At 40.8% G+C, this 24,919-nt stretch overlaps 1 protein-coding gene across 1 annotated transcript in view; it reads left to right on the top strand.

The window, feature by feature from the left end:
* Positions 1 to 24,919, top strand: part of ralgapa2 (Ral GTPase activating protein catalytic subunit alpha 2) — a 104,390-nt gene that overhangs the window by 20,450 nt on the left and 59,021 nt on the right. Inside the window, exons 2-16 of the mRNA XM_005739033.1 lie at positions 3,647 to 3,757; positions 4,129 to 4,178; positions 14,360 to 14,417; positions 15,796 to 15,839; positions 15,979 to 16,159; positions 16,338 to 16,453; positions 17,142 to 17,280; positions 19,229 to 19,437; positions 19,986 to 20,225; positions 20,439 to 20,621; positions 21,336 to 21,470; positions 21,572 to 21,720; positions 21,872 to 21,983; positions 22,197 to 22,434; positions 22,798 to 22,977. Coding sequence (XP_005739090.1) covers positions 3,647 to 3,757; positions 4,129 to 4,178; positions 14,360 to 14,417; positions 15,796 to 15,839; positions 15,979 to 16,159; positions 16,338 to 16,453; positions 17,142 to 17,280; positions 19,229 to 19,437; positions 19,986 to 20,225; positions 20,439 to 20,621; positions 21,336 to 21,470; positions 21,572 to 21,720; positions 21,872 to 21,983; positions 22,197 to 22,434; positions 22,798 to 22,977 — 2,145 coding nt within the window. The remainder of the gene's footprint in view (positions 1 to 3,646; positions 3,758 to 4,128; positions 4,179 to 14,359; positions 14,418 to 15,795; positions 15,840 to 15,978; positions 16,160 to 16,337; positions 16,454 to 17,141; positions 17,281 to 19,228; positions 19,438 to 19,985; positions 20,226 to 20,438; positions 20,622 to 21,335; positions 21,471 to 21,571; positions 21,721 to 21,871; positions 21,984 to 22,196; positions 22,435 to 22,797; positions 22,978 to 24,919) is intronic.

Genomic DNA, 24,919 nt, shown 5'->3' with positions numbered 1-24,919 from the left:
AATACTCTGCATACTTTTTCATGTGATTCCGTTTATTTAGAAAATTCTCAACAGGATCTTGAGCTTTATTGTGAAAGGTTAATGTGGAAAATAAACAAGCGGACATGCGATGGTTTTACCGTCGTTGTTGCTAACGACAACCCATAAAAACAGGCGCTTGTCCATCCGTAGTGTGGTTATATTAAATATAAGAGAAAGAGAGAACTTTAAGAAATGAATATAGCCACTACAGTGGCCATCAAAACGATGAAAAAAATATTGCCGTAAACAGTTTATTTTGCGACACCACGAAACAAACAATAGCGTAAAATGAAACGATAGACGTTTTTATATCGTCATCCGATATAAATTGTTATATCGAACAGCCCTAGTAGCAGAGAAACGCCAAACTGAGCAACATGAGCCTTTAAAAAGGTTTGGTGTATTATTCTGTGCAACGTTTCTGATTCTGGTTAACTAGAATATTTCCACCTGTGCATCTGGGGCTACTTTACTCTGAGCCGCTCCCAAGTGACCAAGCTTCTCACTGTAGCTCTAAGGGAGAGCCCAGGCATTCTTCCATTGAAGGCTTATTTCAGCCTTCTTCATCTGCAGTCTCACTCTGTTTTCCCTCAGTGGTTAGCCAGTGATTTCTGGAGGTTGGTGGCTGTCTCTGGGTTAAATCGGTCACACAGAGTATGTTTTGATTGACCTTGTGATTTCTTTGGTCTCGCAGATTCCTGGGTTGGCCCATAGTGTTCATGCAAGATGCATTTGTCTGCAAGCACTTGTTACCTTATGGAGAACATTCTACTTTAAAGGAATAGTTGTCTTTACTGCTAAATCATGTGACTGGGGCTTTAGTAGTTGATTTTGCAGCAACTGCCTGCAACTGGTGGCTGGCTGTAGGCATGTGTGACTGGAGACTAAGGTTCATTAGATTTCTTTAAATCATTTTAGTGTTCGATGTTATTTTTATAACAGTGCAGTTGACCGGAGCTAATTCCTTCAGTTCAATGTGTTTTGTGATTAAGATTGGCTCATCTAAAACAGTCTGATAGTCTAAATCTAATCTATAACCTAAAATCAGTTTAGATTTGGATTGGAAATGGGAAAATTGGAATAATAATCGTTTTTTTATTAGCATTATTTTTTTGTTATCCTACATTTTCCAGCATCTCTTTACAACTGTTTTTAGTGGTTAAAAATTAGCTGAAATAAAAACCTAAAAACAATTTCCCCCTTTTATCCCTGTGTTTTTTTATTTTTTTAACGAAATCAAAAGTCTGTTACCGGTAGTTTAAATAATACAGACATTTGAATTTCCTAATGGAGCTATTCTTGGTTATGCTTCACTGTTTTGTTTCATGATTAATGAATCTTAGCCTCATGGGATTAATGTAGCTTTTCTTTTTTCTTGTACATCTTCTTGTGCTTTCTCAGTTGAAAACGAGCATCTGTTTCTACAGCAATGGGCTGATAATAGCTGCATTAGACTGGTTTAAATTGCTAGCTGCTGGCTGGCAGGGAGGTTGCCTATCTGCGGATATCATCAGGTAGTTTTGTTAGTCTACAGTAATTATGGGCAAACTAAGGTAACTGTAAAAGCATTGATGGTAGTAAAACTGGGTCGGGTAGAAAGTCGGTGTCATCTCACTGTGTGTCACCAATTAGTCGTTACATTATACATCTAACTGTCAAACAGCAGCGTCACTAAGGATTCACCCATGATGACATGATTATTTATTTTTTCCTAAATCGAGGCTAAAAATGTAAAACACTCATTACTTTGACTCAGTTTTCTCATCATGCATCTTCATTATCCCTGCTTTGATCTCAGGGCAAAGCTTTGTCTTTGTCACGTAATTCATCATTCCAGCAGTCCCCGGGAGATGGACAGCTTCTGGGAGTTTTCCAATTTGCCATTTAGTAGAGGGAGAATTGGAACAGAAGGTGAAGCTTAATTGCTCTGTTTTGCCAGGAATCATTTTGGGGAAATGTATATGGGGAAATTATAGTTTTCAACATAGAGTGTGTGTGTGTGTGTGTGTGTGTGTGTGTGTGTGTGTGTGTAAACTGATATTTAATGCATTGAAAAACACAGTTACCACAGCTGTAAATAAATATAGATAGATTAATGCTTGAGGAAGCTTAAACATGTGTATTAGTTAAATATCAAGCAGAAGTGTCTCTTGCAGCATCCCAGCTGCCTGTTAAAGTGTATTTTTGCCCAGGAGAAAATCTGTCTTACAATAGCACTTCCTGAGTGCTGACCTAAATCCCAAAGAGCCCTATTGGATGGCATGGAGGAAAAAAGTCATCTCATTTATTCATCCTCCAGTGTAGATGAACTCAAAGTATTACTGGCTGAAACATGGAGGAGACTTTCATCACAGCAGTAACTGAAACAATGGCCTCATATTGTCTGAGAGTTTTGCAATCTTGAAAAAACAGAAGGAAACAAAAGGGGAAAAAATCACAAACTGATATTTTCTTTAACATTTATTTGGTTTGCAAGTATGTTTTGTCTCCATGTTAAACTGTGACTACCATTCTTTAGATTAAGTGCTCTTAGCTTTGCATTGTATTCCTCACATGGACTTTGCCTTTGGGAGCTACAAAAGTATATTTTGCGACTCGTTTAGCTTAAGCAGAACCTTAAAGTGATTCCTCACAATAAGGTTCTGGGTTTGCACCTCCTAGTCGACTGGGCCCTTTATGTGTAGAGTTTCTGTGTTCTCCCTGTGCCTGTGGGACCTTCTGAGTACTCTGGTTCTCTCCCAAAGGCATTTTAGGTTAATTAGCCATAGGTGCATGTATATGGGAGAAGGTAAGGTTCTCTGTCCCTCTGCCAGATCTCAGTGGACCGGTGCGTGGTTCACTGCGCCTTTTGCACCATAACTGCTGAGATGGATTGAGTTAAATAAGCGGTTGGATGGGTGGATGAATTTATTAGACAGCATCCATTTCACTGTGATGGACTGCAGCTTGTTTGCCTTCTGTTTAGGAGATTGATTGCAAGCTAACCAGAACCTTGTACCAGGCTGAGGCTCCAGAGCAGAAGGACCACTGTAGTCTGTTGAGGTGCAACATGGTGGCACCGGAATCGGTCTATTCATTGTAGTGCCAGCTTAACATGTATTACTTATTAGTTACTTATTATAATTTATGTACCAATGCACGGATGTGCCTCTGTGCGCCACCACAGAGGCAACAATACAAAAATTGTGTCTTTGTTGGATAAAATGCACATTTCACAGTAAAAGCATCATTTAGAAATCTTTCACTTTTCAAATTGTGAAATCGTAGATCAGGGTAAAAAGTTTCTCAACGTCCCCAAAAAAACCAGTTCTCTCCCGTGGCTACAGGTGAGGAGTGGGAGAAGTTACACTGCTTAAGGAAGTGAAGCAATTTGCTTTGTTTTAAAATGTATGTAGTTTTCTGTTTAAATGGGGAACTAATGGGAACTCACTGTCACTCCTGTGATTAGTGTCACACAGACAACATTAAAGCATCCAGGTTTCTCAAAACAGACTACAGGGGAAAATCTCTACATTAACAAACCTTGAACGTTGAATAAAAGTGATTGTTGTTTCTTTTTTATTTAATTATTATTTTATATTCTCACTGACTAAAGTTGATTGAGTTTCTTTTTCTTTTCCCCCAGATATCATTGACAAGAGTGAGTTGAAGACATTCTTTGAGAGCAACAGTTCTCAGATTTATTTTATCTTCTATGAAAATTTCATTACACTGGAAAGCAACTTAAAACAAAAAGGTGAGTAAAAGCTTTTTTTGTAATAAACTGCACATGAACTATTTAGCTGCTGCTGTCAGTGGCGGTTCAATAATTAACCCTCTCTTTGCCCTCTGTGCTACAGCAAAGGTTATTTTCCGTTTGCCCCACATTTCCAGAGCAGCGGTACTTAGAGAATCAATCTGATTATGTTTAGTGTAACTGAGTGGATTGAGCTTGCCTTCATTCATTCCCACTGGGACTGCGGTCTCATGGTCATACACGTTCATTTAAATGAATGTTTATGCAATGGCCCATATTATTTTTGCATTATTGATGAAGCTCTATGCAGCATAGCTTCAGGTAAAATGTTTTAAAAACTTTGTACTAAAAGTGTATTCTTTGTGCTTCAGGGAACAAATCTCAAAGGGAGGAGCTGGACTCTATCCTCTTTATTTTTGAAGTAAGTGCTCTGTTGTTTTTTATGTTGATATCTCCATCTGGTATTTCCAGGTAAACTCGGGGAGTAGAATCACCTGCTACGTCCTGAATTCACTTCATAGAGTCTGTAGATCAATAGCAGGTTGTTCTAAGGCCTCATTGTTACGCTGCCATTCAGTCCACTTGTTTTTAAAATCCAGGCGTGCATGCAAATCAGAGGTGTGTTTCATCTCTGCATGCACAGCATGCTGTTGGCTCTCTAGCCCCTCCCTCTGTTTTTGCTGAGCACTTTTATGTTGCACATGCAGGTTAAAGTCCCCTACCTTGTTTTCCCACCTGACTGCAAAGGCAGCTCGAGTTTCCAATACAAACAGTGAGCTCTCCGGTTACATTTGCTCAGGGCAGGGCTGTTAGGATGGCAGCAGATCAAATTGTGGGGCAGTCTGTTTGTCTCTTTTGGTACAGTATGCCTTGCCCTAAATTTTGTCATCACCTGGGAGCAGTATCAGGGTGTTCTTTAAATTACACCAAGTCACAGCTAGGGAAGCGCTGCCAAGGATCCTTAACTGCTGTAGTCTGTCTTGAGCGATGGATTACTATGTTGTTGGGGTTTTGGGGTTTTTTTTGTTTTGTTTTTTTAGTCGGGCATATCAAATGCAAATTGGGCTCAGTGTTTTCGTGTTATCACATTACGTTTTTGGTGCTGTCTGGGTGATGCATCGTGTACTTCATGCATGCTCTGAAATGCTTCCCTATGTGTCTGGCTGCTCATCGTTTTTCCTGCTGGTGTTCTTTCAGTCTGTCAATCTTCTTTAGAATTAACACTTGTGCCGATGCCCCTCTCCTGCAGATCATACCAGAAATTATTTTCTGATCAAAACAGAAAAATGTTATCATTCAGTTCAACATTTCCATTCAGTTCTCTCTATTCTTTACCTAGAAACCCACAGTGTCTGTCTGCACACATCCAGTCATTTGACCTGTAAATAAAGCCTGGATTCATGGCTTCTACATATTTATGGAGTCATCTTTTCAGAGAGAACTAATATTGAAAGCAGCTTAACCCTCATTTTTCCCCTTTTAGCCCCTGCCTGTGACGCTGTGTGCTTTTACCCATGCACTGAGAAGATAAGCTTGCTTTGACTAATGTGGGCAGGACAGATACAGGGTTGCCTTGATCCTGAGCTGTGCTGCACTGTGTGGACATTCTCGTTACACCACATTACATTAAGAATTTTTTCGTCAATGTGATATCAGTGCATGTACTTCGAACATGCATACTTGAAGAAAATGTGTAATATTATGCAACGAAAGATGTGGCAGTGCAGCAGAAAATTAATTAAAACAGTGTTTCGAGGCATTTTGCTCCCTCATAAATTATTTCTACAACAAGCACAGTAATGTAATATATTTCTTATGGGAATTTTACATTTATGCCACCACGTGTGTCATACACCTTCTCTCAGTGCAGGATAATACTTTGTGTAAACGGCCATTGTTAACATAAGTGATGGGAATCGCCCGGCCAAAACATGGCAGCTTTTGTCCAGCAAGCGTCAGAGGATTTTGTAGCGTGGCCTACGAGTGGATAATGGCTGGGACAAAAGCAAGTTTGCAGCACAGTGCTTAGAGTCACACTTTAATGCTGTATGACAGGGTAAGAAGAACAGGACATCTCAACATCACTTCTCATGTTCTTTGTATGAGTTTCCCTGGAGAACCCCGTTTACACTCCTCTCTTCAGGAATGTGAAACGTAGTCTCACGCTCTCACCTGTCCCTCACATCTGCCTGATATATACAGTCCACGTCCCCAGTTTGTTTCCTTTGAGCTGGCTATGTGGGGATTACTTTGCTGTCATGATGAGGTATGCAACCCCTTTTTCATGAGTTGCTGTGGGGGAGCATGATCTCCCATGCTGGGCCCGTTTGAGTAATGGCTGTCTAGAGGGGGTAATCTTTTGTTCCTCTGCCTAAACTGTGCTTGTCCACTCCACCCCCCATCCCACCAGCAGCCATCACTCCCTTCCAGGATTTCTTTGTCTGCTTCCACAGAGGCATCATACCATGGCAGTCTTTATGGGAATGCAACCACATTTCTGAGGATGCAGTCGTGTTCTCAGCATCTTTTATTTTGATATTGATTAAAGATTTTACCCCATAAAAAGCGACATAACACTCATTTATTTTGTTTAACTTTAATAGTTAGTCAATGTTGAATCAAAGGATTGCCCTAGTATGACCACAAGGCTTTGAACTCTCTTGGCAACTGTTTGTGTTTTATGTTAAAACATGTTTTATGTTTTTGAATACGTGTTGCTATGATACATGCTGTTAAAAATAATTCAAACGAAAAGTTTTCAGTGTATAACATCCGCAGAAAAAACTGTGTTTGGCTCCTTTGACCGTGTAGGCCGAGGCTTGAAGTAACGTTAGCAGTTTTTCTAGTCATTCACAGCTTGAGAGAGCGAACACTTAGTTTGATTAGAAGTTCTGAATTTATTGATCGAAATGTGAAAATACTCCACTGCCTAGCCATTAACATCTGCTGCACTTTAATCATTATCTGTCCCTGCAAATGACAAATTCAGTGGAGACTTCCAAGGTGATTGATGGTTAGTTGATTCCTAGGCAGTAACTCCCATACAAATCAGGCACATTAGCAACAAATACACAGAAACAAATGTGATGAAGTCAACGTGATGGTTGTCATAGAACATGGACAGAACATTGAACAGCTGTAAATTCACACAGAAGAAACTATCCTCTGTGTGAGAGTGAAATTGGAAATGGGCAGGTGGGAATTAGGGCTGAACGATTATGGAAAATAATCTAATTGCGATTTTTTGCCCCAATATTGCGATTGCGATGCGATTATTTTTTAAGGTCTTTGTCTTCTGTATTATTAAACAAAGACAAGCAATACATCATATAGTATGGCCAATACTATATTACATTAATTTTAAACTGTTCTTTCCTGGAAGACAGACCCCTGTTATGATGACATGAGGTGATGCATGAATTGATGACTGACATTTTTATTTAACTTCTTCAATCACAACAGTATATTTGAACATACACAATAGTTTATTTTTAGCTTACAAACATCTGAGCATAAAGTGCTGACAAGGAACCCTGGTGTAAACATTAAAATGAAAGTCAGTACAATGTGCAGATTGCAGAAATATACATAAAAAAAATCAGTGGCTTTACCACACTCAGTTTTTCGACATCTGTGAACTACTAGACAGTCATTCAATTAAAAAAATAATATTAAATAAATAAAACTAATAAATAAAAAATACACACATCTTACTGATCTCTGCAGTCAGTAACATTACACATAAAGTGCAAACATAATAGCAATTGTATAAACACACACACAAACACGCCTTTAAAATTTAAAGCCGTGAAATTGGACGGTCTAGCCTTCTGATTAGCGTCACCGCTGTCTCGGTGGAGTTTAATAAACTCGGCCGTCTGCTTCTTGCTATCTAAAATATAACCAGACACTGGTGTAAATTCTCGACTGTCTCATACTTCTGTTTAATAAGTTTTCTGTTTGACGTTTAGTCAGCTGTGTGAAAACCAAGGAGGAACCCACCCGGGGGATTAATAAAGTTTTATTTTATCTAATCTAATAACTTTAATCTCAGCCAAACCGATTTACTCACGAACAAACAAAACACTGAAAAAAGCCCAACAATAACATTTTTAGGTTGTCTAAGTGACTTATATATTACGTTTAACCCGAGCAGCGAAACTCCGCGGTGATCTGAAAATGATGTGCCGGGAGTTGTGCCGTTCTCGGCCGCATCGGTAACCCTCGAGCTCTCGGCTAGCTGTCGAGCAGCAGATGCCTCTGAAAACGTCGAAGCACTTTTGCAAATATGGGATATCTTGATAAACCGAGCAGATATTTGATGTTTACACAACTACTTTCTCGCCTGAAAATATGTTAAAGGTTTATTTTGTGACCCAGAAAGATTAGTATGAGTAATTTTAAAACTTAGTAGCGGCCGCCATTGCTGGAAACTGGAGTTTGGCTGGGCCGCGCTATGAATTCTGGGATATGGTAGTAATTTGGACAGCCTTCGGCGCGTCGCTGTGACGTAATCGGTCTACAAATGCGGCCTCAGGAGGATGCAGCCCATGAATTTGGACATGTCCAGAGTATAATCGCAGCCTTTGCGGTTAGAAAATTGCACTTGATCATGTCGCGATATTATCGCAAATGCGATATATCGTTCAGCCCTAGTGGGAATCATGAAACCTATGGGCTGTTCAGCTGCAGAAATCTGAGGCAGTTTGTGCACAACCTAAACCTAAAACCTCACCAGTATCACAATCAATGAAAGAGGGTAAACTACTATAGATTTAGTAATCATGCTTCTTTTTTTTCTTTTTTTTTTCTTTTTTTTTTTTTTAATTGCAGTTCATTTGGGTAGTTTAATCAGAATCAGAAATACTTTATTAATCCTGAAGGAAATTATGGGTTACAGCTGGCAGCATGCACACCAACCAGTACCAATCCCTGAGGCCAGCAGGGGTTGGTACTGGTTCTTCCTACAGACTGACCAACAAAGAGGCCACGTTCCAGGTATGTTGGAGCTTTGATATCAGAATTCATGACATCACACATGAGTTGGCACGTTCCAGAAAAAGCGAGAAAAAACAGGATTTGTTTCTGTTCTTGGCATGCTGGAGTCATTCACGCATCACACGCAGTGCAGCAGTAATACTACTTTTGTGTTTAAAAAAGACATTCGTGGATAGAGCCTGGTCAGTGCTCTGTGTATGGCTTCTTTACTAAGTCACAAATACACAACAGTGGCAGTACAGATTCAAAGGTTTACAGTTTCACAACTGTTTACATTCACTGCCGCCATCTTGGATTGCTAACTCGGGGTTTGTCTGCTCCGAGTCGGGAAATCTGAATTGAGGAGGAGTTTCCCAAAAATTCACTGGGGAAAATGAGTGTTGCGTCAGGGCCAGGCGTATAGAGTTTATTGTTGTACTTCAATTAATTAAATCAAATAAATTAATTTGTTTGGAGTGGCCTTTTGCATGCGAACATGTCCACAAAAAATCTTATTAGCATTTATAAAACAAGGTCAAGCAAAACAATACATTCTAATTATAGTTCTGCTGGTAGGCTAGTGGCTGCACACAGATGTAAAATTTAATATAAAACTCCCTTATAGCTCCATCCCTGTGAGCACAATGTGCCTTTCAAAGACACACAATCTGCTGTAGATGCATGGATGTGTCTCCATATCTGTGTTGTACATGGATTCAGACATGAAGGACAAAATTTTTTTTCCTCTTTTTTTCATAAAATAAAAACTTGTGCCAAAAGGATAAACAGGCTTCTCTTTACATTCGGTAAAGATTTATGGTTTTCCATCTCTGTCTTAACCTGTTGGCACCCAGCTGCTGTGGAGAACCACCTGTCTCGTCAGGTGACCTGTGCGTGAGACACACATTGTTGCTGATTGGCCAAGAGTTATTAAGAACCTTTAGTGATAAACAAAGAGCCAAATTTGACACATGTGACAGAGGTTGTGAGGTTGATCAGTGAAGTTAAGTGTGCTTGTTTAGTTCATTACTTTCTGATTTGAGTGCAGAAAGTTAAGGAAGGAGGGCTTCTTTTTTTATTGTCATGTGGTCGTTTTATTCGTGTTTTTGTGATTTTTGTTTTTTGGTTTGTAATGACATGTGTTCATGTCTTTAGTTTTCATTCTTGGTTTGCAAGCTGCAGTCGTAAATTGTTTATTTGCTAATCAGATATCAGCTAATTAGAGCCAAGAGTTGGTGTTTGAGAAAATATTTTTCTACATGTAATTCATTTCTCTTTCTTGCTGCTGCACAGTAGAAGGATACTCTAAAGAATGAGTTTTACAGCCAGCGTGAGACCTCTTTCTGTTTTCTGCTGTCACAAGACCAGAACCAGCTTCTCAGGCCTCAGGGGAAGAGTTTGTTTATGCGCCTGTATTACTGGAGATTACTTCTCACTGACAACAGTGGCATTGAACACTGGTGCCGCTGTGGTTATGGAACAGGTTAAGGGACAGCTTTGGGACCCCTGAAACTCCGTGACCTCACCCTGACATGTCAAGTGCCATCTGGACCTGAGTCAGCAGGCTGAATTCCCCTTGTTATCCTCTCTGTCAAGCTGCCCCATCTAGATCTGAGACTTAACTTACTGACTTTTTAATAAACAAAATAAATCTATTTTTGTATAGTTTTTTGTTTTTGGAGATCACAGACTGAGAGAAATCTTTTTTTATAGGAATAGTATCAGCCAAAATGGCAACACACTAAAACAAGTATCAAGCAGAAAAAAAAGACTCTGAGAGAAGAGAGATCTCTGAGGTTAAACTGAGATTTATTCATGTCAGCCGTAGCATATGATTTATTTTGACCTGCATGTTTTTAAATGCCCAGGTGTGTAATTAGTAATTAATTACATAGTTTAAGTCTGTATCATGAGCAGCCATCTATAGTTCTGTTCGGCCTCGTGTAATTGCTTCATATTCTTTGTTCCTCTAAACCTCGGCTAACGCTTCTAATAAAAAAATGTGCTCAGGGCCATTTAGTTACATGATTTGTTTTACAGTCTAATTCTTCTTGACTGGCAGTTTACCCATTGGACCCCCACTGGTTATGCATAATGCAAATGTACAAAGTGTAGCTTGGGGTTGCACAGGGGAGCAGCAGATGAATCTTGATGATCTGTGCGTTGGTCCAGAATATTACAGATAGGAACATTTTTGTCACTAGTACGTAACCTGATTAAGAAGAGTTTTTAAAACGGACCCTAGAATGCTGTAGCTTGGCTTTGCCAACCAAAGAGGAAGGTGTAGCAGATGGATGAGAAGCTGGTGTTAAGGCGCTGAAGGAGTCTCATGTGCTGTTGCTGCCATCTACTGGCCACAGAGGGGAATTAAAACAGTTTTGTAACACTGTTCCCATATTTTTGGTGTTCTTCTTAAAAACAAAGAATAAAAACAAGTGTTTTGGGCTTAAAGCACCATTTAATTGGAGTTGTGTATATTTTACTTGGTTTAATTTGCATGTTAGCCAAATTTCTGTTCAGTCGTACGTGGCTCACACTGTTGTGGCATAAGCAAAGCAGGTGTGTGTAACTGACGTCTTCTCTCTGTGCTTTTCATCTATAAGTGTTTGTAATCCCAGGGCCCACTTTTGGTTGATTGAATGCAAGCACTATACATTGCACTTTATTTCCTACACTGCTTACTATGTGTTATAATTTGAGTTTTGCCTGTTTTGTCTGGTTTTCTCATTATTGCACATCCTTGACTGCAGTTTAAGGTAGATTAGTTCGTTATGTCTCTATTGTGTTTGGTCCTTCCTCCATATATGCTATATTCATCTCTATGATTGCCAGAAATCCCAAACAATATGCAAAGTACAACATTTCATCTAAAAGCATTGCAATGTGATTGGTGCTAGAAGCCCTTGTAGACCACATCTGTAAGCAGCATATTCTGTGTCATGTTCAGGCTCTACTGCTGGAAATCTAAGTGCGGATCATGTAAATGTGTTAAGGCTGCTGTTGGACCACAATAATGCCCTTATATTTATGCTGGAGTATGGCTGCAGATTAGTGTAACTCCAACAACATCCAGTCCTGCAGATTTTGTATTCGCCTTGTATCAGCCGGTAAATTCTTCATTGTTGCGGCCGCCATTCCAGCTCCACAGGGAGTTTTTCTGAGCTAGCTTCTCCACCTCATTCCCACTCTCCCTTCCTAATGCTCTGTGAAGAGACAGTGTTACTGTGTGCATGCACACACACAAGGCTTAAGCTGGCTACCCTGCTGTGCTACCGACTAGCATAATGTCTCTACTGGCATAAGGAGACAAAATGAAGGTGGCCAGCACAGCCTTTGCTGAGATGTAATAATCCCACTTGGGATCAATACCAAGGTGCAGCCACACGCCTGTACACGCATATTATCGAGTCTGGGGATCAGAAAGAAGTTGAATGGCACAGATAGTCATCCAGCGCCCCCTTAAAGTGATGTATGCCTTTCAGTTTCTCTGCTGTCACTGATAATGACGGGGATTTAGTCTCAGAGGACAAGAAGGGAAAGTTAAAGATGATAAGGGAAAAAGGAAGTTGTTGACAAACGGAGACACTCAAAGCCTGAGATGACTTGTGGGCCACCACAGCTCTCAGCATAATGCGGCAAAGCACAGGGTAAAGATAAAGCTCATACCATTTGTCAGACCAGTGTTATGTCCATGGCTAATAAAGCACAGAGTTCTGTTAGTATATCACTTCAGTGAGTTTTTTTTAATCCTGCCAGTTTCTGTTTCAGTGCTAAGTTTCTTTTCCACTGTTCATATCTGTTACTATAGGAGACTAATATTTGCCATTTCTTTCCTGGCATGCTCACTTTCCTTCTCTCGCCTCTGTTTCGTGCACTCAAGACCAGATGAGCTTTTTATCATGCTGACCACCATCGGTTGTCTGGTTGAGTGGGTCAGAGCTGCATACGTAAAGCAGTAAAGGACAGGCTTGACCTCTGCATTGCAATCATGAAGTCTTTCTGGGTCAGTCATTAGGATTTGATGAGAAGTGAGTCATTGGAGCATCAGTGGAGCATTAGTTGCTCGCAATGAACTGACTGTTAACTAGCCGCATGTGCACAGCCGCACACATCTGCAGACTCGGGGCATTTTTTTTCATCTTTCCAGAGGGACCCAGTTAACGGGTCGCTGCATTGAGGAATAATGATAGTCTGCTCAAAGGTTAGAGCTCGCTAATTGAGTTGTAAAACTGTTGTTGGTGAGGTGATGAGTGCTGTGTCGGGTCACAGGGTTTCACTGACAGGCTAGGCAAAGTGGAGAGAGAGGGCATTGCTTAAATAAATATATATGTGTGTATATGTATGCGTGTATATATATTAGGGGTGCAACAATACACAAAATTCACGGTTCGGTTCGATACTTTGGTGTCACAGTTCGATTTTTTTTTTTTTTGATAAAAAATGTTCATGCCTTTTTAATTTGTCATTTATTAAAATTATAAATATATATTTTAACACAAACGTACAGTTTTTAAATTTAATGTTGCTGAAACAACAAAGGGATAAAAATAAATCTCTGATCGAGGAATCACTCATCTTTGGAAAAGAGTTTGTTACAGAGAAATGGCTCTTTCCAAAACAAAAGCTATACTATACGCTTCTTCTGGGCTATATTCTCAGCAGCATATTAAACATATCAGGTCTCCATAAGGAGAATCATGTGCTAACGGCTGTCTAAATGACTCGGGTAAAGCTTGTAGCATGCGTGCTTGTTGTTTTTGTCTGCTTCCACTTGTCTTTGCACTAGGATGCTGTCGGCATATATGTGCAGTCATATTCGTTGTGTTCCCACTAGTGCTGTCAACGTTAATCTCGTTAAAATGACGTTAACGCCACAACACGGCAAATCTCTGTTAACGAGTTACCGCGGATCGCCCCGTGCATGGGGCTGGATGGCGTCAACACGTTAACAAGCTAACTGCGCTAACGCACTAGTTCTCACCGATTGAGCAGTGCGTGGAACATCCGACATACTATTTTACTTTTGTCCATGACGCGCTTACATCAGGGTCATACGTCACATGAAAACCAAGATAGGTCCAAAGGCCAGATCTGAATGAGGGTGGGGGAGGTTCAATTTCAGGTAGCGTTGAGGCAGTTGCCATGTTGCAACGATCTTAGCTTCTGTCTTGCTAGCTTGCGCTGCGCTCAGTGGATCTGCACTTGACAGTGCAGCCTAGGCGGAGTAGTCGAACGCAGATCCACTGAGCTCTCAACACAGACAGCATCGTCAGAAGAAAAGTTGATAAAATAAATAAAACATTTTGTATTGTTCGATACATATGCATACCGAACTGAAAGCACTGTATCGAGCGGTTCAATATCGATACGAGTATTGTTGCATTGTTGTGTCTAAATGTATGTATATGTGTGTTTTGGTCAAAAATGGTTTGACTTGGAAATTCAGCAAAGAATTATTTGTTTTAGAAATCCAGAAAACATAACTGGAATAAATGGGTGTTTTACCCAATTTGTCATTCATCAGCTAGCTACCAGAATTGTTTGTCACAGCTGACGCAGGTACTGTTCTCTACCACTCTAATCACTCCTCTAAAGCTAATCATGACACGTCCTGTTTTTCATCAGAAAATCCTGCAGAATCTGCCTGAGAAGCTCTACAACAGATGGCAGTTTCACAGTATAGGTATGCACGTAACGTTTTTCCACTTTATCAAACATTTTGCACTTGCTTGAATTTTAACCGTTTTCTTTGTAACAACTGACAGGTAGGTGTACGCTTTGTATTTCTTTACACTTAAGGACAAAAAAATGTCACCAGGACCAAGCCTTAACCTTTAATAATGAGGAGGAAATAATTAGTCTGAGAAGGGGATGTAAATGGGAAATGCAAATTAACACTTCATTTGAAATGCAAATAAGTAATTGAATTATGCATGATTTCAGTCCTGCACAAAAAAGGAAAACCCTTGCAAGAAGCGATAACCCCAATTATAACTGTTTTTCGTCAGCCGTTGGCAGCTAAACAGTCCAGGTTGAGATCACTGTTGCAGATTTGCCTCCACCCTCCCCAGGCTTGTAATTTTAAATATCAACACTTATCTTTGGGTGGATGTCCCAGACATATTTACCATTTTTGTCCATCTGGATCACAAATCCGCGCAGGTTTAAAGCTTCCTCTTAGCCTTTCTTGCACTCGCATAGAATTTTTTTTTCCACACATCAGTTCAGGTGTCACTGGTCAAGATCCAGTGCTGTTATATGTGTACTTCAGCCTGGTTAACTTTTTCTTTCACATAATTTTTAGTGTGCTGTATCCAGAACCGTTACTAATGGAAATACAGCACCTTGTGACATATTCTTTGTGGTGGGTAGAGTAGCTCAAGAATTACATTAATGACTTGGTGGTTTTGGCCTTTTAGTTTGGAGATGCAGGGTCACAGGTACTTCACTCGTACCTTTAAGATGCTGAAGGAAATGTGCACAGCTTTTTGTTATCCTTCTGTCCCCAGCCCACAACCCATGAAAGGATTGCTCTGTGCTTTCGTGTTCAGTATTCTGATGAGAAGACCAGACAAAAGCTCCCTCAGTAAGGGCCTGTTGATCAGGACTTTAAGACACCTGTTCAGCGGTTTGGCTTTTACACTAACAAAACCCGATTCTTGATCTTAATCATCACCTTAAAATCAATATTAGGACCAGTCAAAGTGTTTTCCAGCCCACAACGTCCTCAAAAGAGACTGCTGCCTGTCAAGAGCATGTCACGCACGCACAGACATGCAGAGCTCTTCCTCCCGAGATATTTAGCAATCAGACCGATGTCTCATTTGATTACAGTGGAACCAGATTGGCTTCATAAATGTGTGTCGCTGCCAACTCGTGTTAATTTTCATCAGGAAAATATGAAGCCTTGCCACTCTACCCACTAGTTTGTCAAGACCACCCATCAAGGTCAATTCTTCTGAGTCGAGATGACAGCTTTGTGCGGTTTGTCTCTTTCCTTGTTGTGCAGAAGAAAATTTGAATAGCGGTTTTTGACCGTTGTCACGTTTTCTATCCTCCAGGTTCTATTCTCAAAAAGCTTCTGCACACTGGAAATTCATTCAAAGTAAGTGTCCAATTTGAGCTTTTAAAATCTTGGCACACAAAGATGGACTGAACATATTTTTTTAGTTGAATGGATTGTTAAAATTACGGTAGCCTCCTTTTGAATATGCATAAAAATGACCTTTTCTCCCGCTGTCTAGATTCGCTGTGAGGGGATCCGTCTCTTCCTGCTGTGGCTGCAGGCCCTAAGGGACCACTGTGCAGAGGAGCAGTTCCTCATCTTTGCCTGTCTGGTGCCAGGATTCCCCGCTGTGCCCTCCTCCAGAGGGCTGTGCACCCTCGACACCATCATTTACAACCCTTTCTCCAACCCCCCAGATGGTGAGAAAAGAGGAGCACATTACACATTATGTATTCACATTTAAATGACCATAGATTTTATTACATTTGTACATGCTTAGGATTGCCACTGAAATTATGTAAAGTACCCAGTTATAATACTGGGTAGGTTTATTTTCTGTCATTAACTCGGGTCCTTTCTTTCTGTTGATTTGAGCAGCCAAGGTGGTGCCTGAGGAGATCACCCCACTGGTTCCAGCTGTGGCAGGTGAAAAAGCTGCAGATGACCTGACCTGTTATATCCTAGAAATACTGCTTAAGTACATGGTCATCCAGGTAATAACTCACTTTGTCTGACAGCAGCAAGAATAGTAATGTTATCATAACTAACCCTGCCTGCAGGATATTTTTGGATGTGCTTGATGGCTGCTTTACCCCACTTGTTGTTGGGGGTTCCTTCTAATACTTTTAGATAAAGTATTTTAGTTGAGTATTTCTTTCATCATGAAAATATCAGCTTTAACCCAGCACATTTTATGAAGTCAGCAGCTAAACTATTAATTCCTCATGTTCTGTACAGTTAGTTCCTCAGACACAAACATTTTCAGTGACTAGATTAAATTGTGTTATAAAATTTGCGCAAATGCACTTGCATACTTAAATTAAATGCCTTTTATGTGCAAATGCTTTTTCTGTCTTTAATAGACAGCCGTGTGATGGAAGTGCTCAACAAATGTGAACATACTCTGTTCTGGCTTCATCTTTCATTTGTTTTCATGATTGGGTCTCCTCCATGTATTGTGCCACTGTAAGATAAAAAGTAAATTAAGTTGTTAAGTCTAAAGTTTTTCATCATATTTGGCCTCAGATCTAACAGTTTATGTCTATGTACTTTTTTTTTTTAATCTTAGAGGAACCTTCATGCTATTGTGTTGCAAACAATATACTGTCGCTGTGATGTTGGAAGCATCTCCTCTCTCTGTAGCCTGACCTTGTCTGCCTTATTGTGCTGTCTGTCTGCCAGGCATCCAGTTTAGAATGGAAGAACAAAGAGAACCAGGACACAGGCTTCAGGTTTCTCTTCACCCTGTTCAAGAAGTACTACCTTCCACACTTATTTCCCTCCTTCACCAAGCTCACAAACCTCTACAAGCCTTTATTAGGTAAGCCCACAAACCCAAACTATGTATATATTACAAACCGGATTCCAAAAAAGTTGGGACACCAAACAAATTGTGAATAAAAACTGAATGCAATGATGTGGAGATGGCAAATGTCAATATTTTATTCAGAATAGAACGTAGATGACAGATCAAAAGTTCAATCCGAGAAAATGTATCATTTGAAAGGAAAAATATGTTGATTCAAAATTTCACGGTGTCAACAAATCCCAAAAAAGTTGGGACAAGTAGCAATAAGAGGCTGGAAAAAGTAAATTTGAGCATAACGAAGAGCTGGAAGACCAATTAACACTAATTACGTTAATTGGCAACACGATTGTGTCTCTCAGAAGCCAAGATGGGTAGAGGATCATCAATTCCCACAATGTTGCGCCGAAAGATAGTGGAGCAATATCAGAAAGGTGTTACCCAGCGAAAAATTGCAAAGACTTTGCAGTTATCATCATCAACTGTGCATAACATCATCCGAAGATCCAGAGAATCTGGGACAATCTCTGTGCGTAAGGGTCAAGGGCGTAAACCCTTACTGGATGCTCGTGATCTCCGGGCCCTTAAACGACACTGCACCACAAACAGGAAAGGAAATCACAGAATGGGCTCAGGAATACTTCCAGAAACCATTGTCAGTGAACACAATCCACTGTGCCATCCACAGTTGCCAGCTGAAACTCTACAGTGCAAAGAAGCCATTTCTAAGCAAGATCCACAAGCTCAGGCGTTTTCACTGGGCCAGGGATCATGTAAAATGGAGTGTGGCAAAATGGAAGACTGTTCTGTGGTCAGACGAGTCACGATTGGAAGTTCTTTTTGGAAATGTGGGACGCCATGTCATCAGGACCAAAGAGGACAAGGACAACCCAAGTTGTTATCAACGCTCAGTTCAGAAGCCTGCATCTCTGATGGTATGGGGTTGCATGGGTGCGTGTGGCATGGGCAGCTTGCATGTCTGGAAAGGCACCATCAATGCAGAAAAATATATTCAGGTTCTAGAACAACATATGCTCCCATCCAGACGTCATCTCTTCCAGGGAAGACCCTTAATTTTTCAACAAGATAATGCCAGACCACATTCTGCATCAATCACAACATCATGGCTGCGTAGGAGAAGGATCCGGGTACTGAAATGGCCAGTCTGCAGTCCAGATTTTTCACCTATAGAGAACATTTGGCGCATCATAAAGAGGAAGGTGCGACAAAGAAGGCCCAAGACGATAATACAGTTAGAGGCCTGTATTAGACAAGAATGGGAGAGCATTCCTATTTCTAAACTTGAGAAACTGGCCTCCTCGGTCCCCAGACGTCTGAGTGTTGTAAGAAGAAGGGGAGATGCCACACAGTGGTGAAAATGGCCTTGTCCCAACTTTTTGGGGATTTGTTGACACCATGACATTTTGAATCACCATATTTTTCCCTTAAAATTATCAGTCTTCTCAGTTTCAACTTTTGTTCCGTGATTTATGTTCTATTCTGAATAAAATATTGACATTTGCCATCCCCACATCGTTGCATTCAGTTTTTATTCACTATTTGTTTAGTGTCCTAACTTTTTTGGAATCCGGTTTGTATGTTTTAGTATGTTTATTTACAAAAGGAGTATTCTCTCAAGTTACACACAGTGTACATCAGCTACTCTTTCTTTACTTATTACTTTCCCGTAACACAGAAAATAAGATAAGTGTGCAGAAAATAGTTTCCTTAATAAAAACAGTGACGGCTTTACTCGTGAGCAGCAGTTTCATGAAATACAGGAAATGATGAAATCATATCCTGTTTCATCATTTAAATGAACAATTTGATTTAGTGGGAAAAACTCTGACTTCACCACAGCCACTCATTTAATCTTTATTATCTTGGTCTTTTTCTCCCACTGTTTTCCATTTTTAACCGCCCCTCTGCCCTCAACTCTTCATCCACTGTGTTACTCCATCAGACCTCCCCCACCACAGACCAAAACCCTTGTATGTGCCAGTGACACGGAACAATGAGAGCACCTTCTGCACAAGGGATCAGTACCTAGCACCTCGTGTGGCCTTCATCACCTGGCTTGTCACTTTCTTCCTGGAGAAGAAGTACATCAGCAGTGCTGCTTCAGCGCAGAGCGCAAAGAACGGCACCGAGGTCATTCCCAAACTCATCCAGGTGAACACACAGTACCCTGTGTTGGTTTCTTCTTTCTCCATTCTGTTATTCCAAGATCTTCTTTATCCTTCAGATGTTTTTGTAGCACACCATCTTTAGCAGTAGTATAAAGACATCTGGGGTTTATGTTTCTGAACAATATTCAGGCATTTATTCATTCCTAAATGTTATTTTACCTCTATATAAAACATAGTTGATCAACAGCTTCACAAGCAATACAGCATTCAAACTAAGATTATAGCTGAAATAAAATCGTGATGACGGCGATCAGGAGTCATGGAGGTTTTATTTCAGACTGCAACAGTTCTGTCACTTTCGAGTTAAATCAGTCATGGAGAAAATAAATGGATTTTTATGTGATTTATCCAGAGACAAATGCTGCATACATACTACAGTGGTTCATTTCCCTTTAAAAATGCTATAAAATTTTTAATAATGCTAAAACTAACAGCCAAGTAATCTGTGCTGAAGGAGACTGTAGTGGTCCGTGTGAGGAGGTGCCCCCTACTGCATACTGAAGGACTCTCGTTCCTGGCTGTGTTTTCCAGACTGTCACTGCAGGCAGTAGCAGCCAGGAGAAGGATAAGACATCAGATGGGGATGCAAACGGACCAGCGGGGGAGCCTGAGAAGAGCCACTCCAACAGTAGCACCCTGTCAGATCGACGAGCCAGCGATTCCAGTTTGTGTAGCGTTGAGGAGGAGCACCGCCATGTTTATGACATGGTGCAGTCCATTCTGCTCTCCACCCGGGACAATGTGAACTTCGTCAACGAGATCTTCCACCAGGTGGAGTATTTCTGTCGTCTGTTGCAACCTTTGCCAGTATTTTCTATTTTGTTCTGTTGGAAGATGCCTCTAACAAAGATGCACTGCAGTAACACGGACTGTGTCGCCCTCTGCTGGCCTTTTCATTAAATTACAGATTCACATTTAAAACTAACTTTAATCCTAATGAGCCATGGTTTCTTTCTTTCTTTCTTGTTAATTTGTTTTGCAAAGGCTTTCTTGTTGCCATCCTGTGAGGCTTCTGCAACCAGGAAGGTCATCAAAGTGTACAGGAAGTGGCTCCTGCAGGAGAAACCCTCTTTCATGGCAGAACCCGACAGAACTGCTCGGGAAGATGAAGTGGACGAATGCTCCGAACAGATTATCAGCACCGAGACAAATAACATGCACGTGCAAGTAAGTAATGCAGAAAGATGAATAAGTTTGCAATAACCTGTCACATATATAATGACTAAGTTGTATAAAAATCAGAGTTATGCCCTTGTTTTTTTTCCCCATGCTTTCAAAAACCCATCTTACAGGTAGTTTTTCCAGGCCTGTATCAGACTTGGTACAATTTGAGTTGAGAATCTTACAGAAAAAAACATTTAATTACTAACAATTTTGGAATAATCAGAAATGCAATAAGAATATTATTAGTTATTCACTTTCATTGTTAGACATATCTTTTCTGTTATTTGTAAACATTGATCTACCTATAAATCATATGCCTCAATAACTTAATTACCACAACATTTAAAGTGCATATTTTTACTTCAAAGCAATTAGCAGCTTTATTTTTTTTATTCACAGAAACTACCTGCAGCCTGTATCGATCATGCAAACGTCCAGAAATAGTGTCCTGTCTCTGCAGCCTATTGTGAGCCCCAGTTAATGGTGTAGAATGATAGGTGCACCAGACTGAGAAATAAACACTAAAACCCTTTTGACCATTAAAACGAACGTGTAACATGCAAATGATACGATGCATTTATGTGCATAAAACCAGCTTACGTTGATTAACTGGCCTTAGTCATGCAGTTTGTGTATACAAATACATAGAAAAACCGGTCTTAATAAATTAGTTTACGTCTACTGTGAATTTGACTGGCCGGCCTTGTCTTCTACCAGATGATGGAGAGTCACAGTCACAAGCGGTCGTCCAGCTGGGGTAGGACCTACTCGTTCAGCAGTGCCATCAATCAGGGCTTCATCACCGAGGAGGAGAACAGGAACATCAAAGCCGGCATCCAGCCAACACTACAGGTATATCTGTGTTCATAACCTCTGATGGTTGGAATCAGTGTTTTTCCAGTATTGTTGTTGTCTTAATTACTTTATGTTTGCACACATTTACGTTCGTGCAGGTGTTTCTGACCAGTTCATCCAACGTGTTTCTGTTGGAACCATGCCAGGATGTACCAAAACTCCTGGAAAATCAGGTTGAGGTGTGCAAGGGTGTTCTTAGCATCTATCGGCATATGATCATGGAGCACTCCATGAATACACAGACGTGGTTAGTAGTATGTTTAGATGTGCAAATTTATTTATTTAAAAAAAAAAAAAGGTTTTTGTGATTTTTATCCCCCCCCCTTTTTTTTTTTTTTTTTTTTTAAATTGAATTCAATTGACATTATTGTAATTTATTTACTGTCCATGTTCTGCAGGGAGCAGATGTTGCAGGTACTACTGAGAATCACAGAGGCTGTGATGAAGAGGCCACAGGACAACCAAAGAAAAGACAGCTTTGCTGAAAGTTTAGCATCTTTGCTTTTTAGGGTATGGTTGCATTTAGTTTGTTACACACTCTGATAAACAGGCAGTCATAGAGATGAATCTGTCATCACCTCTGTTCTTTGGCTCTGAATACAGTGCGATTTGTCTTTATTTGTACACGTGCTATCAAGCCTGCTCTATATTCAGCGTGTTTGTGTCTCACTGTATGTGTAACTTGGTGCTAATTCATCATGTCTTTTCTCCTCCTGCATCCAGACCATCATTGTGGCGTGGGTACGAGCCAACCTGTGCGTATTTATCTCCCGGGAGCTTTGGGATGAGCTGCTGGCAGTGCTGTCCTCTCTTACCTGCTGGGAGGAGCTGGTGACAGAATGGGCCAGCATCATGGACTCGCTTACGGCTGTGCTGGCACGCTCCGTTTATGGCCTGGACATGGCCAACCTGCCTCTGGACAAACTCAGTGAACAGAAGGAGAAGAAGCAGAGAGGACGTGGTGAGAGGACAAAATGGGAAAAGATGAGGAGATTAGAGTGGCTTTAATTTGATTGGAAGGATGACACGGTTTATTTTTTGTCTTTTGTTTTTCTTTGTGTGCTTGACTAACTCTGACCAGTACGATTCAGTACACTTGTTTGACCTGTTTTAAAGGTGCCATGCTTAAAAGTGACCTATGTAAGGTTAAAACGATAATTCTGCCAGCTACTCTGTGTTGTTTAAAGTCAAATAAAAAGGGTTGGCCCATTAATTTTCATTCTTGTTTTTTCAGCTCTAGGTGAATCTAAATGTTTAGTTTTGTTCATTACAAAATGCCCTTGAACACTTCAGCACTCACTAAGTTTTGTTCCTTGTATGTCAGGAGTGATCCAGGACTCTCAGAAGGCAGCAGCAGTTGCACGCTCATTCTCCCTGAGCTGGAGGAATCATGGGGAACAGGGCGGGCCACCAGTACAGGAGCCCATGAGGACTCGCTCAGCCACTACTTCAGGAGCACCGGGTGTGGAGAAGGCCCGGAACAATGTCCGACAGAAGGCCTCTGGTAAGTAAGCTGTGGCTCGTATGAGCCATATACATTTAAAGCAGACGTAAAATGAATTGAATACTTGGCTTTATATAAAACATTAGCATTAAAGGCACTGACAGGTGAAGAGAATGACTCGGATTATCTTGTTATGATTGCATTTTTTAAGATGCATTTAGGCTGATGCGTTAGAAGCAGGAAACAAAGCTGTTTTAAATGTGTTGTTATTGTTTTTTTTAAAGCATTGTTCCATACGCACAGAGTATTATCTTCAGCTTTTGTGTGAGTCTCTAACACCATACTGATAACCCTTTGAAGCACAACTTTAGACCGCGGGGTTTATCAGACAGTATTATTGTGTGTGAAAGTCTTCAGACAGGTCCGTGTGTACACTGGCCCAGGTGTCTCTGAAAGCCCTGACACCAAAGACAAAGAGGCCAGCAGATGGCACCTATTGTTTCCCTCACATGTCACTACCCAGTGTCAACATGTTTCCATGTCAACTGGATTGTAGGCATACAGCACAGTCCCCTGACAGCATGTCAGAGGCCAGCTTTGGACTCTGCAAACACCCCTTATCTGATGAGAAAGTGGCAGGCTAATTATAAGTTGAGCAGTGGAGTAGTAAGAAGCTACAGTGTCTGGCTTGCTCCTCTTAATTTTGTCTAGACAGAATCTTAATGTGGGGGATAAAACACAGAGATGATCCCTTTTTGTTCCCTGGCCTTCCGCCTCACCAATTACCGCCAATGTTCTGAAATGACGAGCTCATTGAGCGAAGAGCAGACGTAATTGTGCCTGGATGACATCTTAGAAGGGGCGTGTGTGTGTGGTGTAGGTATTACTCGTGTTGTGGGGGCCTAAATTTGTTTGTCTACACAGTCTCATTATGGAGACGTGTCTTCCCTATGGAGGCGAAAAGCAAGAGCCCGTAATATAAATCGCACACATTTAAAGGTTCAAGTAAGGTCACTTTTAAGGTTGTGGTGTGTGCGTGCGTGCGTGCGTGCGTGCGTGTGCATGCGCGCGTGTTCTCGATCTATTATGCGTCCCATGCACATGTTTATCCACCTATTATGCTGGTCTGTTTATTTGTATCTGCGTGCAAGCAAAGATGGACATGAAACACTACTGCTTGAAATTCCCTTCCCTTTCTTTGGCCTAATTGGATTTCTCCCACATTGATCTTCAAAGGCCGAGCAGCCCTCCTCCCTACTCCTCAAGAGAAGGCCCACACATCAATTGCATGGCAGTTTTTGATAGTTTCATTAAGAGTGTAATTAATGCTCATTAATATGCATAAATGGGATGCAGTGGCGGGCTGGAGGAGACGATGTATCTCTCTCACTGAAAGGCATAATTAAAGTGTGCTGAAAGCAGAGAATAGAACTGTCCTCTTTCTCTGCTCCCTTTGAGATTAAACCTGAAGTGCTATCCAGGCACAATGGCAATGCCTCAGCATTGACAACTGTCAAAACTTGGTTGCACTTAAGCATGCAAATGCAAACTAATATTGTTCTGAGATCATGTCTTGATAACGAAGGAAGGGGCTCAAAAATTCATTACAGTACTCATTAAGCTTCTACAGCTTCAAGGACCCAGTTGAACCGGCTCTCAGTCTGCCAGAGATGAGATGGTTATCAGGTCTTATAGAATAATACAGAGAGTGAGATCAAATGTTTTCTGCTTGGCGTGTACACGGGTAATTATTTTTATTAATTTTTCATTTTTTACTGCATAGTGTGTGTAGCCCTGCAATATACTGGCGACCTGCCCAGGGTGTACTCCGACTCTCACCCTGTAACACCTGGATACACAGCAGCCATCCTGCCTTGTATATGTGTGATGGATAAGTTCTGTTGCTCTCTTTCTTAGGTTGCCCTTGAAAAAGAGAGAGAGAGTGTGTGTGTGTGTGTGTGTGTGTGTGTGTGTGTGTGTGTGTGTGTGTGTGTGTGTGTGT

This window comes from Pundamilia nyererei, unplaced genomic scaffold (assembly GCF_000239375.1).
Source record: "Pundamilia nyererei isolate P.nyererei 1_Seehausen unplaced genomic scaffold, PunNye1.0 scaffold00088, whole genome shotgun sequence".
NCBI lineage: Eukaryota > Metazoa > Chordata > Actinopteri > Cichliformes > Cichlidae > Pundamilia > Pundamilia nyererei.
The sequence above is the reverse complement of the archived record's forward strand: the minus strand, read 5'-3'. Positions and strand labels throughout refer to the sequence as shown.